Raw genomic sequence first — 25,000 nt, 5'->3', positions numbered from 1 at the left:
TAAGTCAGTTGGTCTTGAAACTAACTAATCCACTAACCTCTAACACAGATTATGTTCAGACCAGCACTGCTTCCCAACCAATTAAAGTTAACCAAATTAACAAGAAAAACAAAGAATACTATTTGGAACATTGGAAGAACGAAACCAAAACACAACACAAATTAGAATGCTATCTGGCCATTTAAAAAGATTATCAATTGGCAGAGTATCTCTACACTGTCAGAGATACAAAGCAGAGACAGACCCGAACCAAGTACAGGTTGAGTGACCACAGTCTAGCCATAGGGAAAGGCAGACACAAAAAATCATGGTTACCCAAAGAGCAAAGGGTATGTGGTCATTGAAACTGTCACTGTATGACAGGGGAGGTTAAGTCAGAGGTGCACTTCCTTCTACACAGTGTGAGAGAAGGCATTATATAATTGCAATCCCACCCCACAGATTATGTCTGTTATACCATTTCTATTTTTTTGTCTGTTTGTGTGTGTTATCCTTTTTTTTTTTTATAACAAACTGAAGTTTGTGTGTGTGTGTATGTTTTTTTTTCTCCTTCTCTCTCTCTATATATATATGTATTCACAGATTTTGTTTTATGACTGTTATTTAGTCTTGATGAGTTCTAGACACTGTATGCTTTGGCAACACTTTTTTCACGAATTGTCATGCCAATAAAGCGTTTTGAATTTGAATTTGAATGAGAGAGAGAGAGAGAGAAAGAGAGAGAGAGAGAAAGAGAGTGGGAGGGAGAGAGGGAGCGGACCTGTGGAAACCGATATAGTTTATAGTAAATATAACTCATATTTGGAGCGTTTATCCACAGTGTCTATGTGAGAATGTACACTGTCCTAGTTATGACACAAATCATAATACCAGCATTACACTGCATGACACGGCGCAAGATGCTAACTATCGCCAAAAGACACCAGTTAGCATGTTAGCAAGCTTCTAGCAGAGCCAATAGCACTCCACCACCAGGGTGGTATTGGCAAGGTGGCCAGTTCATAGTTTTAGACTAAAGCTGGCCTACTTTATTCATTTGATAAAGATTCGTGTGATTTGAGAGAGAGAGAGAGATAGAGAGAGAGAACTGTTTCACTAACACATAAACAATGGATACAACAATGGATACAAAACCAATTAAAAACAAAATCACAAGGCAAGATACAACGCTCAGAGGCCCCAGACCTACAGGGTACATTAGATCAGTGGTTCTTAAACTAGGGGTCGCCAAAAACTTCCGTGGGGTCGCCAATTATTTTCTGTATTCATTCTGAAATTATTATTAGGTGAAACAAAGGAAAATAATATTGGCCTTTTCTGCCTTTTTCTTATTTACACGCAGTTAAAAGAGAGAGAAATGTTTTCGTCTTTCAACGAGATCTGGTTCAGTCTATGGGCTACTGGTCCACTGAGAAACAATGTAACTATCTGCTCCCACTATGCAAACTCAACTTGTTCCCGCTATTTTAAGTAAAAGTCCATCATTTAAGTCCATCATGTCTGAATGACTACCGCCCAGTAGCCCTGACATCTACAGTGATGAAGTGTTTTGAGAAGCTTGTGAAAAACATTATCTGCTCATCCCTCCCTGCCTCCTTCGACCCCCTCCAATTTGCTTACAGAGCATACAGGTCTACAGAGGATGCCATCTCAAACCTCATGCACACCACCTTAACTCACCTGGAGGAGGGGAATGGGAATTATGTGACGATGCTGTTCATTGACTTTAGTTCAGCATTCAACACGACAGTATCTCTCACAAAGATGGTCACAAAGATGAAGGCCTTAGGACTGAACACCACCCTGTGTCACTGGATATTTGACTTCCTCACCAACCGTTCACAAGTGGTTAGAGTGGGGGGTCTGACATCTGACTCATTAACCATCAGCACTGGTGCTCCCCAAGGCTGTGTTTTGAGTCCACTGCTGTACAACATCTACACACATGCAAAGCCAACAGTAGTCATACCTCCATCATCAAGTTTGCAGATGACACAGTGATCTTGGGCCTGATTAGTAACAACAATGAACAGCTATACTTGGATCAGGTTGATGAGGTGGCACAGTGGTGTCAATCTAACAGCTTGACACTGAATATCACTAAAACCAAGGAAATGGTAGTGGGTTACAGAAGCCAGCAGCAGAACTACAGTTACACCCCACTAATGATCAGCGAGCAACCTGTAGAGAGAGTTTTAAATACCTTGGTGTCCACATTACTGAAGACTTAACATGGACTGTTAACACTCAATATGTTTTGAAGAAGTCCAGACAACGACTCTACTTCCTTCGTCAGCTAAGGAAATTCAAAGTTTCTACATCCATCATTAAGGCCTTCTACACTTCAGCTTCTACACTTCAGTGTTCTAACTGGTAGCATCATCACCTGGTATGTTAGAGATCCACAGTTAGAGATTGTAGTACTCTGCAGAGAGTAGTGCGCTCAGCTGAACGTACTATAAGAACTCAACTCCCTGCTCTACAAGATATCTATTACAGAAGAGTACTTCTAAGAGCCCAAAAGATTCTGAAGGACTCTTCTCATCCTAACAATGGATTATTCCTACCGCTGAAATCAAGAAGACGCCTATGTAGTCACAAAGCCAGAACTGAGAGACTCAGGAGAAGTTTTTATCACCAGGCCATCCGAACTCTGAACTCACACTATACTGACTTTGCACTCATTCACTCCTCAGCACTCATGACCCACCCCCCCCCCCACACACACACACACACCTACATGACTTTTAGCACTTTTACATCCCTCTCCCTATGCTACAGACCTTTTATTTATTTTCTTATTTCATCACACGTCAAAACATACACACACACACACACACACACACACACACATATCTGACTTTCTCCAACTTTTGCACATCTCCATAGAACTTTTTATTTATTATTTTTGATTTCACCTCCATCTATCTACCCATGTCCTTGATTGCCTAGCCTTTCTGCCCCCACCCCCCACCCCACCCCCATCCCCAACACAAACACAAAAAAACACACACACTTACATCATCACTGTCATCACCTCACATACATACAGCACACTGCTTGCTACAGTAAGCCTCCTCTACATACTTGCTAAACACTGCCCCCACCTACCCACACACACACTACACACACACACACACAGTCACTGCTCCACTCCCCTCCCGCCCACACACACATCTTCACTGTCATCACTCACATACATCATATATACAGTACTCTGCTTGCAATAGTAAGTCCCTTCACCATACTTGCAGTACACTTCACCCCCCCCTCTCCCCTACATACACAGCACATTATTTCATCAGGAAGCTTCTCCAACACACATCCCCAACATACTTACAGCACACTGACCCCCCCCCCCCCCTCTCCCCCAATACACAGCACATTGTCTCATGAGGAAGCTTCTCCAACACACATATTACACACTGCCCTCTCCCCACATACACAGCACACTATCCCATCTCCCCTGTCATCCCCCCAACACACACACCAAGACCCCTGGCAGTTGGGTTAGCCCCTTGAGCCGTGGATCTGCCCAAGGTTTCTTCCTTGGTAAGGGAGTTTTTCCTTGCCCTTGTTGCTCTTGGGTGCTACTTGTTGGTGCCCCCCGCCCAATCCCAATCATCCCCCACCTTTCTTATGCAGCCCTTGCCACTTAATCTACTAAACCCCTCTTCTACTTTTTACCCCCCCCCCCATAAATGCACAATTAGGCTGACACCAGACATAATTTCACTGCATTTCTTACTTCCAGTAACTATATGCATGTGACAATAAACTTCCTTGTATCCTTGTATCCTTGTAAAACAAAACAAAAGACATAGGTAGCCTACTAGCCAAAATGGACAGGTGGCTGCTTAAAAAATTGAACAAAAGCTCGGAAGTGCCATCTCTAAGTGCGTCTACTCCTCTGTGATCCTCAGATGGGACAAGTCTACAGGCCGGTGAGAATAAAAAAGAACAAACGGCGCGTCGGCTTTATCAGAAAGAATTTCTGAAATATGCATTCACTTGCCAAGTTAAAGATAACCTCGACCACCCACAATGTGTGATTCGCGGCGATGTTCTGGCAAATGAGAGCTTAAAACCTGTCAAAATGAAACGACATCTCAAAATACAGATGTGGTCTCAGCACCGTGGAGGAAAATCTCTGTCGCCGTGCAGCATTCCTCCTAGAATTAACTTGCTACAGTATGTTCACGGAAGCATGCCCACCCTTCCCATTGAAATTGTTAAAGATAGTAAACCAGAAAAGGGAAATAAAAAAATACTGTTATTGTTATCGCCATAAATATAATTAATGTAACGTTGTAGGCCTAATGCTGCATGTGTATGTGTGTGTGCGTGCTTGTGTGTGTACGCGCGCGCTATACGCACATAGCGCTCTGATCTGATATGGCGGCAGCCTACACTTGTTTAATCGTGATTGTTTGGTTTTCTCGGTTCTTGTTCATATGGAGTAAATAAAACAAATGACTTTGCTTTCTAGTTTTTGCTTGATTTAGTTGTTAACATTTGAGGGGGGTATTTGAGTAAGGACTTAGAATGGGTTTGGGGAAAGTGGGGTCGCCAGACCTCGCCATACTTTTTTGTGGGGTTGCCAGACAAAAAGTTTAAGAACCACTGCATTAGATGACCACCTTTGTCAGCTAAAAGAAACACATTTGGGAAACACACTCTAGACTATACTTTAACAGTGCAGTGCAAAATCAATTCCCATCCAATCCAATTAATTTCCCATGAACTGTGATAGCTTCTTCCCAAACTCTGAAAAGATGGAGAAGGCAAGAAAGAGAAGACATTTGAAAGATAAAGATATGAAAAGGGGAACAAGGAATTGAGAGAATGAGAGAAAAAAGAAAAACACTGAGAGCACCAGGAATGAGGAAGGGGCATGTCAACGTAAACGGAGAGAGGGAAATGGACAGAATGCTGCTGGAGAAAAAGAGAGATGAAAAGAGAGAAAGAGATTACGTTTGTGTGTGTGTATGTGTGTGAGTGTGTGTGTGTGTGTGTGCGTGCGTGTGAGTGTGTGCGCGTGTGTGAGTGTGCATGTGTGTGTGTGTGTGTGTGTGTGTGTGTGTGTGTGTGTGTGTGTGTGTGTGTATGTGAATGTGCATGTGTGTGTGTGTGTGTGTGTGTGTGTGTGTGTGTGTGTGTGTTTGTGTGTGTGTGTGCGTGCATGTGTTTGTGTGTTCTTGGAGTCCCTGCTTTAGCAGTTGCCTGTAGGGGTAAACAGGCTGACACTGAACCTTCAGACTAAATGTGCCTTCAAAAAACAAAATAACAAACACAAAAAACAAAAACAACAACAACATCGGCAGCAGCACTAGAGGCACCACTCCACCATACAGCAGTACTAGACCCCCCCCCCCCCATACAGCAGCACTAGAGCCACCACTCCACCATACAGCAGCACTAGACCCCCCCCCCCCATACAGCAGCACTGGAGCCACCACTCCACCATACAGCAGTACTAGACCCCCCCCCCCCCCCATACAGCAGCACTGGAGCCACCACTCCACCATACAGCAGCACTAGACACCCCCCCCCCCCCCCATACAGCAGCACTAGACCCCCCCCCCCCCCAGAAGACAGAGGTGCAGTTCAGTGCTGGGTCAGAAGACAGAAGTGCATTTCAGTGCTGGGTCAGAAGACAGAAGTGCAGTTCAGTGCTGGGTCAGAAGACAGAGGTGCAGTTCATTGCTGGGTCAGAAGACAGAGGTGCATTTCAGTGCTGGGTCAGAAGATAGAAGTGCAGTTCAGTGCTGGGTCAGAAGACAGAAGTGCATTTCAGTGCTGGGTCAGAAGACAGAGGTGCATTTCAGTGCTGGGTCAGAAGACAGAAGTGCATTTCAGTGCTGGGTCAGAAGACAGAGGTGCATTTCAGTGCTGGGTCAGAAGACAGAAGTGCAGTTCAGTGCTGGGTCAGAAGACAGAGGTGCATTTCAGTGCTGGGCTTAAATGCCTGCAGTGCACTGGCTGTTCGCCAGGCGGTTTCCCTGGCCAGGGCTAATGGATCTTACACTTGGCAGAAGTTATGGCCAGAAGTTATGGCCTTTTGAATGGATCTCAGCAAAACCGGCTTTCTGAAGGGTTCTCGGCAGAACCGGGCTGCTGAGTGGGGATCAAAAATCAAAGATTCTGTGAGGGAGCAGCGAGGCTTTGCATCCTTTGAACTCTCCTCTCAGCCACACACACACACACTGCATGCCCGAGGTCTGCCATCTTCTGAATACTCCTCTCACAAAAGCATACACACACACACACACACACATACACACATTAAACACACATACACAAACACACACACACAAGGTCTAACATGGGTCAGCCAACAGACCGTGGCAGGGATACAGCACACTAATGCTAATCTACTGCATTATGTTCCACTCTAAAGGGCCTCACAAACTAAGAGCCCATTACTGATCTGAGAAAGAGGTCTGCAGACAGGACATACATACAAGCACACACACACACACACACACACACACACACACACACACACATACACACACACACACACACACACACACACACACAGAGACAAACACACACACACACACACAAGGCCATATAGAGCAGGCGAACTGTCCCCATTAGATTACATTACAATACATTACTTAACATAACATGTCATTTAGGAGACCTTCTCCTCCAGAGCGACCCACAGCGAGCTAACTACAGGGACAGCCCCCCTGGGGCAACCCCGGGGTCACTAGTTCACGCATTGGACTGCTTGCCATGAGTGCTGTGAATCGGGCTTGTGCAAAATTCCAAAATTGAATTGAAACTGGCTCTTAAATTCTTCAATTCTTGAATTTCACTTGCATTTCAATTGAGGTAGCAAACAGGAAGCAGAATTGCAATTCGAATTGTGCACAACCCTGCTGTGAATAAGCATGTTTGGCTTGGTAGCATTGGACTGCTTGTTATGAGTGCAACAGCGGCGCTCGGGGAGCAGTGAGGGGTTAGGTGCCTTGTTCAAGGGCACTTCAGCCGTGCCTACTGGTCGGGGTTCGAACTGGCAACCCTCCGGTTACAGGTCCGAAGTGCTAACCAGTAGGCCACGGCTGCCCAAAGAGCTGCCAGGCTGCTACATTGCTACACTCCGGGGGCATGATCATGAGCTCTGTTGGCTGCAGCAACTCGATCTAGGTAGAACCGATTGTTTAGTTTCTTTTCAAACCGACAGTACTCGATGACCTCGAGAAACGGAGATCTATGTGAGAAATTGCAGGAATTCTCCTTTAACTGGCAAACTACTCTTTATTACTGTCTAAATAGCACTGATGCAGGATTAATTCTATTATTACTGTCTAAATAGCACTGATGCAGGATTAATTCTATTATTACTGTCTAAATAGCACTGATGCAGGATTAATTCTATTATTACTGTCTAAATAGCACTGATGCAGGATTATAAAGTGTTACCTAACTATGTAAATAGCACCGATAGCACTGCTTAATTCGTAGCTAGTGTCCTCTACACTGTAGCTTGGATGCTATTTCTCATTTCTGCATTTCTGTAGGTCATCTCGGATCAAATGTTTTGGCTAGATAAATACATGTAAAAGTGATATTTATGTAAAAGTGATATACATCTAAAAGTGATATTAATGTAAAAGTGATATTTATATAAAAGTGATATAAATGTAAAAGTGATATTTATATAAAAGTGATATAAATGTAAAAGTGATATACATGTAAAAGTGATATAAATGTAAAAGTGATATACATGTTTAAGGTCCTGAGACCCTCTTGATCTGAGATATCGGTGGGTGAACAGGACCTGACAAACTACCAACCCTTTACTTACTGTCCTTATATTTCACTACTAATCTGACACAGCGGTTTCTGTACTAGTGTGTTCATGCATATTATTATTCCCCATTTGAAGCCCAGGTCTGCTGTTCATCTGCTGGTGTTGCTGGTTTAATAAGCTGATTTTCCCCTGCCGGTAACCGTAGGAACGCGATCCAGCACTAGGCAACGGTGATGTCAGAATGGAGTGTGTTTTGAGTGTGTGTGTGTGTGTGTGTGTGTGTGTGTGTAATGCAGAGCCATGGGGCTGGAAATGGCTCTCTGCTACTGTAATAACTTCAGCAGGACACCAACTGGGGTTTTGTGTCCCCCCCATACAACCCACTGGGGAGAGTTAATACCTGTTCATAATGACATACATGCACACACACACACACACACACTCACACACACTCACTCACTCACTCACACTCACTCTCTCACACACACACTCACACACACACACACATACATAGAGTTTCTTAGAACCAGAACTGAATTCAGCTGATTGATACCTTTGAAACACCAGGAAGGTCAACGGCTTTCTATCCAAAGCAACTAAGAGTGCACACACACACACACACACACACACACACACTCCAGTTCAGTTCTTTATGGTGAGTTGCCTCAGGGGCGTCGACCTCTTTGGTAATCTACCCTCTGTTAATGTTTATTTTGCAGGGGAACAGAATGCTCGGGGAAGGATGTTTATTTCCGGGTTTTATGATTTAAAGATGCAAATCTGAAGTACAAACTCTACTTTCAGCGGCAATGATGGTTTTCAGCTCTCACTGTGGAGGAATGTCAGAGCCTCTGGCGTTGGGATGGCCCATTTCAACTCAGTGGTGCTCTCTGCTGAGCTCTGAAGAGCCACATAATAACATGGGTTATCACATTCAGAGATCGGATGTTATTATGATTCCAAATCTGCCAAACATAGGACACTTGGGACTTTAAAAGAACTTCAGCATTCATTGTCTCACCATTAAAAACTATATCTGCCATCTGTGCTGTATATACAGTGGGCATCGCTTTCAAATGACCACTTCAGTCGCGCATTATGAGGCGTGAAGCTGCGTGAAGCTTTAGTACCACTTTCAGCCACTGTGCGTCGCTCTGCCACTGTACATCGCTCTGCCTGCCGCCCCTACTGAAAAAGCAGGAGACTTGCAGAGAGTAATCCCAGCCTACGAATTCAATAACAAAATAAATCATGCATAATTAAACATTACCTTGATTTAGGCTACTTGGGTATGTCTAAGGCTTGACTACACGGTGGTAACGAAAATCGAAATCGAAATTTGCTGTCTAAATTATTGTCAGTGTTGGGGGTAACGCAGCTACGCAAATCAAAACAGTGGTGTGATAATTGAGCCAGTAGAGAAATAACTGTTCAGAATTAATCTGTAGCCTTGGGTAGGCTTCTGCAGAAAACAATGTTGTTGCCGATTTAATACTATCTGGCGACGTTTTTAACAGGCTACGCAATAGAGGCTTATACAACTATGACCCACGTTTTGGTTTCGTAAATGAATTTGCCCTACTTCTTGACTGCAATGTAGTCAATTGACTGCTTGACATGTGTACAATAAACAAATACATCTGCTTTATGCCGCAGAATTACATTCATATTTGGCTGATGCACAAAAAAACACTGCCAGGCCATCCTTAAAAATATTTTCGTTTGTCGTAACCCGACCGACCCTGTCAATTTAGAACCGACCCAAATATTTATTTTTTTCCCCTTTTAGTCCGACCGACTTGCCGGTTGTAAACTTGCGTTAAGACCGACCGATTTTTTTTTACTCTAAACAACCAATACAAATAAAATACTATTTATTTTAGTAGGCCTAAGTATTGTAAATATACAAACGTAGGCTCTCTTAAATAAAACCCTGTGGCGTCATCTCTACACCATTGGTTTGCGCATGTCACACTATGGCCAATAGGCCTACGCTTCGTTTCATTCACAAACATCTCGACTCAACGCTTATTACTTGGCACGAAGCTCTGGAAGAACTGTGCCCAGAACTGTGCCCAGAGTACACAACTGTTTCACGAGCACATTTAAATGACTTGACTAAAACCGTGCATAACTGGAGGTACACCTGTTATCTGAGCAGTCTGTATGTCCTCATTTTGCGAATGCGAGGATGATATGAGTCTGTTGCATAGGTCCGAGTCACGCATAATGTTTGAAAACCACTGGCTCGTAATCACAATAATTTAACACAGGACGGTTGGATACATCATCATGTTCCCATGCCTACATTTTGGTGAGTAGCATAGAGATCGTTAAAACAATAAAGTATGGCTCTCCGTTTGGGACATTGAAAACTTATATTTTTAATAGGGTAGACTACTGTCGGAGATGCTGACTTGCAAAGGCCTCGGGATAACATGTTATCTCCACTATCATCAGTCAATGCCTCCTTGATCAAAGTGGGGAATGAAAGAAAAAGTTTGAGAACCACTGGCTTAACAAGTTACCTGCAGTCCAGAACACACAGAATATTGCAACAGAAAGTTGCCCTTATAATCAACTACTATTTGTTCCAACAGCATTCAAACAAAGCCTTTATAAAAGTGAAAAAAAAATATATTCCATAAGAAGTAAAATAAAATACTGTTACTGTAGTAACTGTATCCCAAGCTTCAGCTCCCCACGTCTGTGACAGGCAAATTCTCAGCTTGTTTATACCCCACACTGAACGCGTAAGACCGCTATGCCCATCACTGTGGGGTGTGGTAGCCTATCCTACTCTCTGTCAAGCAATATAACCATACAAATGTTTCAAAATGAGTAATTTCGGCTTTGTCTGAACTGGCCATTGTAGGCTACGTAAAAAATAAACAAGTAGGCATAGTCCCTATCCAATATATCGGCAAATGTTTGTTTTCCAAAGTAAGAATTTCACTTCACCATGCACCTTCGACAATGAATAGCTCATTACACTTATGTTACTGTTGAACGTAGGCCTAACTGGTATCATTACAAACATTATTCGGTGTCCTAAACACTGGCATTTTATGGCATTGTGTCATGTAAGGTTGTTGCAAAATCTAGAGAAATGTGTGAGGTGGTCATCGAGGGATAATTGAGACACACATTGGATTGTGTTATTACTTGCATTCCACACTATCCACAGCTGTGGTATCGGGGGCAGGAGGATTACTGTTAGCGCAGGCTTTATATAAAATTCTTCAACAGAAGGCCTGCCTCGAATGCAGGCTTGCCCAAAATAAAGGCCTGTGGTTTGCGCAGCCTACAGTAAGTAGGTTAAATAACAGACCCGCCACAATGTGCGGTATGATGATTTTTTACGAGCAAGATGTTTTTGGTGCTCTGCATGTTCTTAAATAACAATGATCATCAGTAGCCTAATATTCGACCATTATTTTGTGTAAATGGGCTATGCATTGGGTTAGACACCAGGGGCCATATTCACAAAGCCTTTTATCTTACCACTAGGAGTAGGCTACTCCTAAATAGCAATAAAAGATTTTAGCTATAGGAGTTTCTCTTATTAGGTATGTTATTCACAAAGCCTTTCAGACCTAGGCTACTCTTAGTAAGGGAAAATGACAACTCATGAACAGATTCTGGAGCTGAGCGCTCTCGAATCTTTGACTAACAGTCTAAGAGTGAGTGAGTCTTCGTTGCTTTGGATGACGTTATTACTCATGCACAAGCTTGACTGAAGTGACCACCTTGATTGGCTGATGATTGTAACGCGGGAATGATTCCAAACACCTCCCTTACGATGAGTGGCAGATGACAGGTCTGAGAATGCGTGCACTACACAAGGACAGAAGATGATGAATAACTGAATAAAAAGGCCTAGCCTAAATGAATCAAGAATAAGGCAAAACAAATAGCCTAGTAGCCTAATGAAACATACGGATTGATGTAGTATCTTTGTAACATTATTAAATTAATCTGTTACTATGCCTACGTTTGCAAAAGAGAACATTTTAATTTGATTCACAATAATGTTACATTTAATTTACATGTTGACAATGAGTAATAATAATAATAATAATAATAATCTTTATTTATATAGCCCTTTTCAAAACAAAGTTACAAAGTGCTGTACAATAAGAACATTGTCATTGACACAGACTAACAAAGACAATAGATGCCGGACGGAGCGGCGTAGTCGCCAGCGTACCCGTGACACCAAGACATACATTTAAGAAATAACAAACACAAAAGATGCCGGACGGAGCGGCGTAGTCGCCAGCGTACCCGTGACACCAAGACATACAAGACATACAACAAAAAATTAATAAATAAAATAGATACAAATTAAAAATGAGTCCAATTTCCAACCGGCTGAAAATGTCCAAGGGCAAAGATGACCCGCGTGAAAACTGCGCACAGCTGTGTCTTCACGATGCAACACCAACAAAGTTCTTTATAACTGACCAAGCCGGAGAATTCACTGGCAGTCTGGAGAGCACTGGAAGGACACAGTCCGAATTTGTGATGGGCGACCCTGCTGATTATCAGCTCGGTGGTCCTAGACAGTGACCGTTTGTTGTTTGTTGTTTCATGGTTGACGCTGTCATCAGTTTCTTAGCACTCAATCCAGACTCCAGGCACCGGTAGATGCTAGCATGGCAGCTCGCATGTCAGTCGCAGCTCGGTGGTCGTGGCAGCTGCAGATCTCTTGCAGATTGACGTTAGGCAGTAGGCACCCTTGCTGAGCAATCCCTCCGTCCAGACATTGGATGTGCAGCGTCACGGATGGATGAGGGACTTCAGAGACATAAGGCAGGCCAGCCAAGGCGCTCATCAGCCCAATGGAAGCTAACGTTAACTTGACGTTCATGGTGTCAGCCGAGTTTGTTCATCAGAAAAAAGGACTAAGAATAACACAAAAACGATCGAAAATAACATAAACAAAGAGTGATTACATTTAACTAGAAAAATAAATACAAAAAAGTAACAGAACATTACATAAAATTACGAACATTACATAAATACAAACAAAAACATGATGCCAGACGGAGCGGCGTGTCTCGCCAGCGTCCCCGTAACCTAGCAACTGAGTAGCCTAGTTTTGGTTGTTGTTGGTGGCGTTATTGCATGTTAGTTATGCCTACAATGCAAAATTGCTTCCTCACGATTGGAAGCTCCTGTAGCCGCATAGGATTTCAAAACAGGCGAAATGCCACAAAACCGGTCTGTGAATAGGTCTGTGAGTTAGGAGTCCTCTTGACTTCTTTTAAGCTGTCACAGCTGGGCACAAATGTCTGATGGTCCCCCCTGGCCCCCAGTCAACGTGAATCGGGTGGTCAGTTAATAGGCTATGCCGAAATAGTTTTCAACATTTTGAATATTAGCATGGGCGGACTGGCCATCTGGCATACCGGGCATTTTCCCGGTGGGCCGACGCACCTTTTGGGCCGATAGAATAGGCTATATATATAATTTAATTATTTTGGCCAACGATCGGCCCAAAGGAAGGACAATCAGCGGCCCATTGGTTACATTTCAATACGTTAGACCGGCACATCCGGGAACTTGACTCGTGACAAACGTTCCCGCCCCTTTCGGGGGGAAAACAAACAACCCCTCTCATTAACTCCAACGCAAATTAGGGTCAATAAACGTAATTCGTACAGAAATCGCAGGAGTAAATAATAACAAAAAATACCACAAATCAATATGACCACTCAATACATAACCACTTTGCCGGTCGTTGACCGTGAAAGATACCTACAAAAGCTTAATTCAATTAATATAAAAAACATGTCCCTTCAGTCTCCCGAGTACGAAGTGGTGCAACAACCCCACTCAGTACCCGGACATTTACTCGTAGCCTATCTCATCGAGTCTCCAGGTAAGTAACTAAATTGTTTTCCTGTATTTTTGCCTTCATATTTGAATTTTAATGTAGTGTAGTTGACTCACAGGCTCAGATGTAAAGTATGTTAGTTAGATAATTCCGAGATATGATAATTTCTGTCATAGCCGTTAAGTGTTAGCCTAGATTTCTGTTTTCTTTGGTGTGATTCATTTTTGGTGTAACATTGGTTGTTTGTCTTTTGAAGACTAATGAACGATATTATAATTTCATAAAGATATAATAACTAGGCTAATATTTATTTGCCAACAAAGCTGTAGCCTAACCCACCTGCAACTTTTCGTCATGTCTACCGGTTCACTTTGGCTTGTTCTGAGGGAATGTTTTCCCCTCAAAAGGGGCATGGCGCAAACAACCTGCTCTGTGTGTCGCGGGTCCGGTTGTAAGTATATTGAAACTGGACTGATCCAATAACAGCTCACGTCAGACCCCACCCCTCCCATTTTGGCTCAGAGCCAGGATTCTGTGAGCGCATCAAAAGTTAATCGAAGTTGCCGGTAGTGACAATTGTGCAAAATTAACACCAATGTAGAAGCTTCAAAAATACAATATTGCAAGTAGGCTAGCATATGTCAGCAACATGTTGAAGTTCGTTGAGTTTGAATGAGGATGTAAGCAAGCATACAGAGCAAGGGACAGTGAGCAGGTGGACAGTCCGAGCCTAGAGGCTAAATGATAAGAACTCAGTGGTGGAGCAGGTAGGCCAGGGGTGTCAAACATACGGCCCGCGGGCCGGATGCGGCCCGCTAGATGGTTTAATCTGGCCCAGACTTGTAGAGAATAAATTTCTGACGATGTCAACAAAAAAAAAAACTAAACTTGGATCATGTTAAAGTGTGGTTGTGCAAACTGTAAATTTAATCAGGTCGCGAGGTCTGACTCACCGTCAGTTTGACTGTTTTCTTAGTGATAATGGCATTCTGTCTGGCTTACCATACCTCGCTGTAGTACGGTGGTTAAGCCGAGGTGCCGTACTCAAGCGTTTCTTTGAACTACGAGAGGAAATTGGACAGTTCTTGGAGAAAAAAGGCAGACCAGTAGCAATTTAAATGCCCGGGATGGGTGCAGGATCTGGCCTTTATGGTGGATAGCCTATTACACAGCACCGCCACCTAGCCTACAAAATTATTTGATCTGATGTAACCTAATCGTATCAGTTGATCGTATTGCTCATGCACTGCTAACTTATGTTTGTTAAATTCATTTTATTTTTCATACATTTGCACATTTACATTTTTAAGGCAGAATGTTAACTTTCTTCATAACTCCCACTTGAGTTTAGTGTGGTGAGTTGGTTCAGGTGGTCAGATGTAAAAATGTAGGCCTAGCCACTGAACTATAAAAATAAACCAGTTGTTTATGAGAGTGAAATGCATTTTATTTCAATTTCATTGGCCTCTCTGAATAAATGTGTAATAATCTAATATATCCCTTGTGATTATGTAGGCTACAAATGTAGGCTGAAGGGTAAAGCATAGCCTACTGAAAAAAACTAAGCTGGAGATTTGGAGTTGTCAAAGGATGTTTTGCAATTATTTCACTGGTCCGGCCCACTTGAGATCAGATGGGCTGTATGTGGCCCCTGAACCAAAATGAGTTTGACACCCCTGAGGTAGGCTGTGACATGCCATGCTGACTATGATGATTATGATGACTTATTAATTGCGATAATTTAATGATATGGTAGCCTAATGATAACATAGTAAGGCCGTGCTGTGATTATGATAACAAATAGGCAACTTAAATTTTCTAAATGAATGATTTGCAAACCTTGGCAGCAAAATAGTGTCAAATCGACGTTAATTGTTGGTCAGATTGATCAGTTTCCGTCAGACGACCAAAATTCAACATCGATGGCATGAGTGGTGGTTGGTCTCTCAAAGTAGAGAAGGGTTCTATCTTGGAAGGTTTATCATGGTAAAGAAGGGCTAAAAGACTGTAGACTGACGGAAATGTAGGTTACAAAACGTCGTAGCTTGACAATTGTAGCCCATTGAATAATTTGAAATGATACTTTGAATTCAAGCAGAAACTCTTCTTTAATAATTGCTTGTTCATATGGAGATCATATGCTCCATGCCTACCTCTGATCAGTCAGAGAGATAACCAATGAGGCCTAGGTTACATCACTTTCAGTGCTCCATGACAGTTGAACATATATGCATATTTAAGGGTAATGCAAAGATTTTGTATTTAATTAGGTGTGCCGACCGATTTGAGGGCCGCTTGGGCCAAATATGCCAGGGCCGATTTTTGGTCCCAGTCCGCCCCTGAATATTAGTGTCGGGTGAATTAGGAAATGTTTTCAAAGTAGCCTTATGGCTGAAAGCTGCTTGGGATCCCCCCTGTCAAGCAATATAACCATACAAACGCGCGCACTAATTGTTTCAAAAGGAGTAAATTTGGCTTTGAACTGAGCTGTGGACGACACGGCACGGCATGCCCAATTAAAAATAAATTAACGCAACGCAACACAGACCCCGCTTCTCTCGCGTCAGTCACTGACATGAACGAAACACAGAACCCGCTTCTCTCACGGCAGTCACTTACAGTAGCCTAGAATAAATGCATGGGGAAAAAAAATTCCCCATGACAAAGACATCGTAAAACACTGAAAGTTAATATTTTGTCACTATAACATACATCTGTCCTTTGTCAAATGTGTTATGTTCCAAGTAGCCTAGTGCGTAATTCTGCTTCATAAAGTTGAACAAATACATTTACTTATTTCACAGAAAAATATAAATAGCCAGTTAGGGTAGTGTTAATTTCGTCAGACGAGACGAGAGGAAATATGTTCGTCAACGACCTTTTTTTTCATGACTAAGACGAGACGATGACGAGACGGCAGTAATGTCCTGAAACACTGACTAAGACTATCTTAAGATGCATTATTGTTGACGAAAAAAGACGAGACTGAAATGTTTTGCCTGAAATAAAAACTAAGATAAAATCTCTCTTCATTTTCGTCTACAAAATGAGAAGACAGAATATCTAGCTGTTACGTTTTCAAAATATTCCGAATGAGTTCATACGCAACAGCTTTCCTGTAGGCTAGTCTACGTGCTGTTGCTGCAACCCTGTGGCTGCAACACGAAACTACATGGAACAAGAACACTAGAGATTTCTGCCAGAGCTAACTACCTACGCTTTATGCCACAATGCTACATACCCAGAAGTTGAAGCTTCTCTCATACAAATGAACATCCCCCAGAATGTCCATACGAATATGTTCATCATGTAATGTCAACTATTTAACTAGTTAGACTGATGATGCAAAGTTTGCTAGCAAGTAAGCTAATTTGGAAAGTTCGCTAGCAAGTTAGCTATGGCTAAGATGGAGAGTCTGTTTGAGGAATGTGTTGTGTTTGAGCGCATATCGCCATCTAGCGAGGCGGAGTAAAACATTAATACTTTGGCCTACGACAGTGTTTCTCAAACTTTTTCAGTTTCAGGACCACTTAACTAACCCTAGCTAAAAAAACCTACTTCAACAGTAGCCTATAATTAGTCTACACAATAGGCCTACTCACTGAACCACCTTGCTTATTGTCTTTGCACTTTGCTTATTGTGTGGATTCATACTGTATGATTTAAACTGGCATATCTTACATAGACAGTGTTGCAGAACTGTTTTTACATACAAGTTGGTTCAATATTGCAAACAACTCATCTATATTATATTTTACTACGTCTGCTCGCGGACCACTTGGGATAGCTTGCGGACCACCAGTGATCCCCGGACCACACTTTGAGAAACACTGGTCTACGAATATGACAGTGGTCCAGTCAAATCTTTTACTGTCTATGGTCAAATCCCAGCCGAGCTATAACTGTAGCTCGACTTACCTGTGCATGTAAACATACTGACTGACAAAAAATCAGAATGAGTAATTATAACAGACGAGTAGCCCTGTGGACACACAATATTGTTGGAAAATTGAGATGTGTGAAACACTATTTGACTCAAATGGTAATCAGAAATAATTTGTTATAAAAAAAGACTAAGATAAGATACCTTTAGTTTTCTTTTGACTAAAACTAGACTAAAATGACGAGACTTTTAGTCGACTAAAACTTGACTAACAAAAATTATATTTGAATGACTAAATATGACAAAGACTAAAAAGGACATTTCGTCACAAGACTAAGACTAAGGGCCCTATCATGACATTCTAAAGTGCATCGTCACTCACCAAAAAATGAGGTTTCGTTTTCCGGACATTTTGATGATATGCCGGTCAAACATCCTATTATCGCTTCTTATTTAGTCAAGATGAGGAAAACTGGAGACAGGCAATGTAATGAATGACATAATCAGGCTGCAGAATGCAACATGTTCATTAGCCTAACTCATACATGGTAAGATCTAGCCAGTCTAGCCATGCTGTTTTCATGGACAGCAAGAATCTGCTTTGTTCGTTGTTTTAAATAGGCTACGTTGTTTGTTGCTGCTATCCACGTTATCTCCACAGTTTCACTTGTGCAGATGCACACATGCATTGAATGAGCGCTCACACCACTACCCAATGCTATGCCTCTTTATTTGATAACACTAAATTAAGAAATATTTCCTATTCTGGAAAATATTGAGTTTCTTTTTCTTTCGGTCCGCGGTTCAATGATCCCATTTGATTGTGAAGCAAATTATCTGCGGACCAGCAATCTCCTCGTCGAGGAAGCCCTAACCCTGCAGATCACAGACAGAGAAAGCATGCTTTGGGAACAGAACACAGTTGCATGTGTAGCCATGGGTCTGTCAGTCTACACGGAGAGTGTCTTGGTGCGGCCGCACCCCCTGCAACTCCACTTCCAACCTCACTGATTCCGACAGATACGCCCGACACTTCTGCTTTTTCTCTGGTGGTGGTGGAGCTGACCGGACATCTGAGGCTTCAGGTGGTACCAATGTATCATCATCCATCGCGTCTAGCCTCTGAAAAAACTTTTAAGGCTAGTCTGCCTGGGCCTGGCCATGTTTGAACCGTCTCACTCATTCGTTCGTTGTTTAACAGACGTTTTAAGCCTGCGCTTACTATTTGAAATGCAGCATAAGCGTTGTTTAATAACTTTCAAACGGTAGAGCCTGTTCCTTTAAAACATAGCTAGGCCTACATTTTAGGCTTATTCTCAAATTAAAATTGTGTTAGGGGAGCGGAATTATTAGCCAATTTCAATTGGACAATTTGACTGGAGATTTAATTTTGTCGGACATTTCATTTTCTTTCTGGCCAATGTCCGGCAATTACAGTACACTGGAAATATATATATATATATATACTGTATATACACACAGCTCTGGAAACCACTGCAAATTTAAATAAGACTGTCAACTAATTTGAATGTCAATCAGCAACCGTAGGATGACATCAGATAAATGTGCAGTGGTCTCTTAATTTTTTCCAGAGCTGTACATCCAGTATATGTTTCTAGCATACCTCAATAGAAATGAACTACAGCACCAGCGCTGGGAGAATGGAGGAGTCTTTTCACTTTGACAGCTGTTCCCCCCTGCAGGTGTACTGTGGATGTGTTAAACACAGGGAGGACCAGAGCTCCAGGCAACACACATACTGTACACACACACACACACATGCAGATACAGAGAGACCACCCCAACGAACACACAGACGTGGAGACAAAAATAGACAGGACACAATTATACACACACACACACACACACACACACACACACAGATACACACACAAACACAAAGGCACCAAACCGACAAACACACAGACATGGAGACACAAATAAACAGGACACACACACACACACACACGCTGACCACTAACATAGGCAAATGAGCTGGATAAGTATTCTACACAGTCACAGGACACACATGGGGGGGGGGGGGGCTAATGCACAGCATTTACTCTCAATGTAATCATGTGCAATCACGTCACTGGGGTAACGGGGCACAAAGAACAGAAAGCAGGAAGTAACACGGATGAAAGAGAGATAGAGAGGGACAGAAGAAGGCAGGATGAGCAGAGAGAGAGAGATGAAGAGAGAGAGGAAGAGAGAGAGAGAGAGAGAGAGAGAGGAAGAGAGTGTATGTGTATGTGTATGTGTAAATGTGTATGTGTGCGTGTGTGTGTGTGTGTGTGTGTGTGTGTGTGTGTGTGTGATGGAGGACACTTACATGCTTCGACAGGTTGCTGCTTTTGGAGTCGACATCATACCTGTAAAACAGAGCACACATGAGACACCTGGCACAAGCAGCTGATGCTTTTATCTAAATTTGTGTGTGTGTGTGTGAGTGTGTATGTGTGCTCATGCGTGCATACATGTGTGCGTGTGTGTGTGTATATATGTGTGTGTGTGTGCGTGCGTGCAGTACGCGTGCGTGTGTGTGTGTGTGTGTGTGTGTTTGTTTTGGGGCATAGAAGGACAGTTTTCAAGACATTTCAAAGAGCAACGAGGACCCTCTCGTATGGGAGGACAGTTGGCTGTCCTCATAAAAATAAACCCTATAAAACCTTTTCTCAGCATGTTTTAATACCCAAAAAGTGTTTTTTCTCAAAAGTCCTTATGTACCAAAAACCTGACATATTTTGTATATTTGTGTGTCCGCCACTGCCCCCTATCGGTGGTCGTGGTCCCTGCATGCTGCGACACACAAGCGCGGGAAATTATACACAACGCGCGAAATTAGACGCTAAATCAACACTGCGCATGCTCATACTGATTGGCTGGATAGAAGACAGCTGCTACACCTGTGATCACCAGATTCATTTGCTGGGAGTTCTGGAAATGCACGTTGTGGAGAGAAGGTAAGAAATCCATAACAAAACGTTTTAATAGGTAGGCCTAATAGCAGTGTTATTATGGTATGTAATATGGGTAAATGCTGGTTGAATGACATAATGTTAAAGACTTACAAACGAAAATGGCTTACTGTGTGACAAGTAGCCTAGCCAGTTAATTCCATATAGCCTACTACAGCCCAGAGATACTGTAGCACCAATAGATTGTATTCCAAGTAGACTAAGCGTTTTTTATTCCCAGCGATTCTCCCAGAATTACCTATTGGTAGGAAATTTACTTGACCTAGGCTACTGTTAGCTGGCTAGGTGCATGCTATTGTTATTGCCAATGCTATTGCAGGGAGACCGAACCCTCTGATCCAGGTAAGTGGCCTGGATATTTGAACTACCACAAAGAAATTAGTCAAGGAATAACAAACACCAATGTTGGCAGATCAGTTACGACCAGTAGTGTTGAAAGATGGTATATCGATGTTATTTCATCCATTTGGTAAGATTAACACTATATTCAGAGCATTGCTAGCTATCGGATGGGAAAAGTATATTGAAAAGGTCCCGTTGGACAAACAAAGGCTTTAGACGAATAACGTAATTTATGAATACATTGTCAGACAGCTGTAAATGTATTTTGTTTTTGTTTGCTTTTCATCAGAGGCGTCAGACTTTTACTAACGTCAATTTCGCTAGCAAACTACATTAAAACGTTGCTCTTTATGCTTAGCATTAGCTTGGTAGAACGCTTAGCCTAAACCACGAACAGCACACAGTGGTATTGGGGGAGGGAAGGGGGCTACAATCGTGAATATCAATGTTAAACTTTATTTGAAGTCTGAATTGTTACAATTTCTTTGAAGACGTAAGGGAGGACGCGCCCATCTAGACAACTAATAGACTAAATATTAAGTTGCCCAACATTAACTCCTACGTGAGGAAATTATAGCCAGAGGTTATGGCTTGGCAAGCTTAATGTCCAGCACATAGAATTTTGACAGCTTTCACAATTGGCTAAGCTAAGGTCTGTGGTAAATGAGTGCTTTGTTTGGAATTACGTTGGGTTTATCCTTTGACATAGCCTACATCTTCTGTTTCTCTATTTCTTTGTATGCATTGTCATTTAGTATCTGAGCATACTGTTTTAATATCCATGGTATTAGTGAGATGAAGAGTAGTGAAGTTGTTTTGTTGTTTACATTTTTGTTCTTAATTTCCTTAGTAACTTCTGTCATGCCAAGGAGGACTACTCCCCTTCAGGATAATAATAATAATAATCATCTTTATTTATATAGCATAGACATAATAATATAACAATCAAACAATATATACTAATTCAATTAGAACTTAACATAAATTTGAAAAAGGAAAATAAACTTACACTGAAATAAAACTTACTGAAATAAAACTTGACACTGAAATAAAACTTAGGATACTGAAATAAAACTTGACACTGAAATAAAACTTAGGATACTGAAATAAAACTTGACACTGAAATAAAACTTACTGAAATAAAACTTGACACTGAAATAAAACTTAACACTGAAATAAAACTTAATAAACTTAACACAAAATGGAGTATATTACTTAAACAAAACTAAGGAAGGCTTGCTTGTAAAGATGAGTTTTAAGGAGGGATTTAAAAGAGCATACTGACTTGGCTGAACTGATTTCATCAGGCAGGTCATTCCAGAGCCTAGGTGCCCTGACACTAAATGCTCTCTCCCCTTTAGTTTTAAGATTGACCTTAGGAATAGTTAGGAAACCACTACCAGATGATCTTAAAGTACGCACAGGTGTATAAGGTACTAGGAGGTCAGATATGTAGTTGGGAGACAGGCCATGTAGAGCTTTAAAAGTAATCAGAAGAATCTTAAAATCAATTCTAAAGCTTACTGGTGGCCAGTGCAGTGAGGCTGAAACAGGAGTAATGTGATTACAGTACTTTGTCTTAGTAAGAAGCCGGGCAGCTGAATTCTGAACAGTTTGAAGTCTCTTTATAGATTTTTGGTTCAGACAAGAAAAAAGACTATTGCAGTAATCCAGGCGTGAAGAAATAAATTCATGTATAATGGTCTCAGTGTCTTTAAAAGTTAAGATGGAACTAATCTTGGAAATATTTCTGAGGTGATAGAAACAAGACTGTATGAGCTTTGTGATGTGACGTTCAAAGCTTAAATTACTGTCAAACCAGACACCAAGATTCTTTGCGACAGGTTTTACACAGTCTAAAAATTGAAAGGGACCTAAGGATGGTATCATTTGTTTCACTATGTGCTGGGATCCAATGATGAGGACTTCTGTTTTGTCAGAATTCAACTGGAGGAAATTGTTTGACAATATAGACATGGTGGTAGGTTCAGAATGACTAATCACATCCTTGCAGGAAGAGACAAGAATTCAGTGTTAGAAATCAAATATATTAATCCAGTTAAAGGTGAGTGACTGACACTGTAGGCTAGACTGAAGGTTACACGTCACTGGTTCTTGAATTGATATAATGACCAGTGGTTTTCAGTCTATGACTATTAATTGTACAAACATCAATATAAATTAAAGTTGTCAATAGTATTTTAATGATATCTTAGTTAATAGTGGGCCTGTCTGTTGTTGTATTCTACACTTGGAAATGTATTCATTATTGTACATGAGGAATTGGGGGGGGGGGGGAGCACAACGTTGCATTGTAGCAATTTATAGGAATAACTCAGTTTTATGTGGTTATTTGCAGTGCAGTGCAAAAAGGAAGAGATGTGGCTTCTCATCTGCTTCGATCAACTTCATTCTGCAATTTGGTGCCTTGTGCTCATCGTCTACCAGTCATCCAAATGACCCATCTTCAACTGCAAATGTACAAACATCATGCACTAAACAGACGTTTATAGTGACACTTTTGAATTGTACATTAATTTGTAAGCAACTACAGTACACTAATGTCAACATCCAATACAAGTGTAGATGTTCGATGCACAGTTCATGCAAGTTAAAGTGCAACATGAGATCTTTACTTCAGAAATCCTGACTTCTCACTATAGTAATCTAAACATATTAGTCATTCTGAACCTACCACCATGTCTTCCGCTTCCATGTGAAGTCAAACATGAAGATCGAACATGCATTGTGGTACAGTTTACGCCTATGTTCAGCTTCAGCTGCATCAATGAGCTCCCATCTATACTCCACCACAAAGTCTCCTTGATTGAAAACAGCTACAGTGAAGATACCACGACCTGCAGACACAACCTTATTAGAGTAACAGGGGTAGCAGACTATCCATTGGATACAACTCAAATTACGGCTGGAACTGTAATCACTTATGACTATGGTGGGAAAGAATGGCCCTGGCGTAAAGAGGTGGGTATTTTTGATTTCTTCCCCCTATGAATTGATGTCAAGGTTTAAAAAGTATAGCCTATATTGTCACATCTTGATAAAAAGGAAATCCTCTCTTTGTGTTAAGCTGTGTCAGTTTCATGATGCCACAGAGATTACACAATACCTATCGCTTGTTAATGGCAACAATCATAACCAAAAAACAGAAGTCACATCTTGGTGGTCTTCAATCTGGTTTTCAGTCAATCGTGTCTCTCTCCTACCCTGGAAATCCAGAGTTCTCACGAGAGCACAATGAAATTATCTCTGCGAGACACTCTGGCAATGAGCAATGATGCATGTTACTTTTACCCCCGATGTCCCGGGGAACCAGCTAAACTGATGAAGACAACGCTGTAACGTTGGAGGACAGCACACATTGGTCGTAGTGTTATCTGATTGCATCAAAGTCCGAAATCATTCAGAGTAAACATGGTCTAGTGTCATCCAATTGCGTGCAGTGAGATTTTCAAATGCATGCTTGTTGCCGCCCCTCGAGTTGGGCCATTACATTGTTCGTGGCCAGACCCTTAATCTTTCTAGATTACCAGGGTCTGGATTTTCCAGGCTATCTTTCTCCCAGATGATGCCAGCAAGCTTATCTGTATGTTTTGTATATATTCCCCCTACTGTTACAACCACTGCTGCCCAATTTTTTTCTGTTTAACTTGTTTAGAAACAACTCAGTGGTGGAAGCTTCCCTTCTGGCCAACACTCCGTTGCAGAGCTTAGTGACCACGCCCATGACTTGGAACCCGATGTTTTCTCTACAGACTTATTCAGAGGTGAGTCCCTGCTTGAAGAAGTAATGCCTGGTAAATACTGGGGTCTTGCAAGGCACTGTGCCTTCATGTCCTGTGTTCTCTTCAACAGACACTGAATTGAGAGCAGAGTGTCAGTCATCCAGTCCCACACCAGACAGCCCTGCGCATGCATTTACAGTCTAAAAAAAATCTTTGTCGGTACAGAGTCATCACTTCACACTTTGTTCCCCTGTCTACATCGTTTTCAGTGTCATAAACTTAAAGGTTTGAGTGAAATGGACACTGTACCAGTTGATGCCTGTTCATCTTTGCATATTGCTGTTAATTTTAGGTGCACTGTGTCAGAGGTCAGTGTGGCACTTCTTCTGCGAAAGAGGGGATTGGAGAAGTTGGTGTCCAGCACCAGGAGGTGTCATCCCCTGTGTT

General features: G+C 41.9%; 1 protein-coding gene and 1 long non-coding RNA gene across 3 annotated transcripts in view; one reads left to right on the top strand and one right to left on the bottom strand.

Annotated features, from left to right (window-relative positions):
* Nucleotides 1-25,000, bottom strand: part of LOC143136419 (copine-8) — a 185,488-nt gene that overhangs the window by 91,775 nt on the left and 68,713 nt on the right. For both annotated transcript variants that reach the window (XM_076297121.1, XM_076297122.1), the window contains exon 5: nucleotides 19,823-19,862. In XM_076297121.1, the coding sequence (XP_076153236.1) occupies nucleotides 19,823-19,862 (40 nt within the window). The remainder of the gene's footprint in view (nucleotides 1-19,822; nucleotides 19,863-25,000) is intronic.
* LOC143136420 (uncharacterized) lies at nucleotides 22,709-24,833 on the top strand. The gene is made up of 4 exons (XR_012989312.1): nucleotides 22,709-22,875; nucleotides 23,170-23,792; nucleotides 24,487-24,595; nucleotides 24,684-24,833. It is a non-coding gene; the product is annotated as an uncharacterized LOC143136420 (long non-coding RNA).

This window comes from Alosa pseudoharengus, unplaced genomic scaffold (assembly GCF_046254945.1).
Source record: "Alosa pseudoharengus isolate Yale_2024_CS ecotype anadromous, Long Island Sound unplaced genomic scaffold, YU_APseudo_1.1 YU_APseudo_1.1_scf_20, whole genome shotgun sequence".
In the NCBI taxonomy this organism is placed as follows: Eukaryota; Metazoa; Chordata; class Actinopteri; order Clupeiformes; family Clupeidae; genus Alosa; species Alosa pseudoharengus.
The sequence above is the reverse complement of the archived record's forward strand: the minus strand, read 5'-3'. Positions and strand labels throughout refer to the sequence as shown.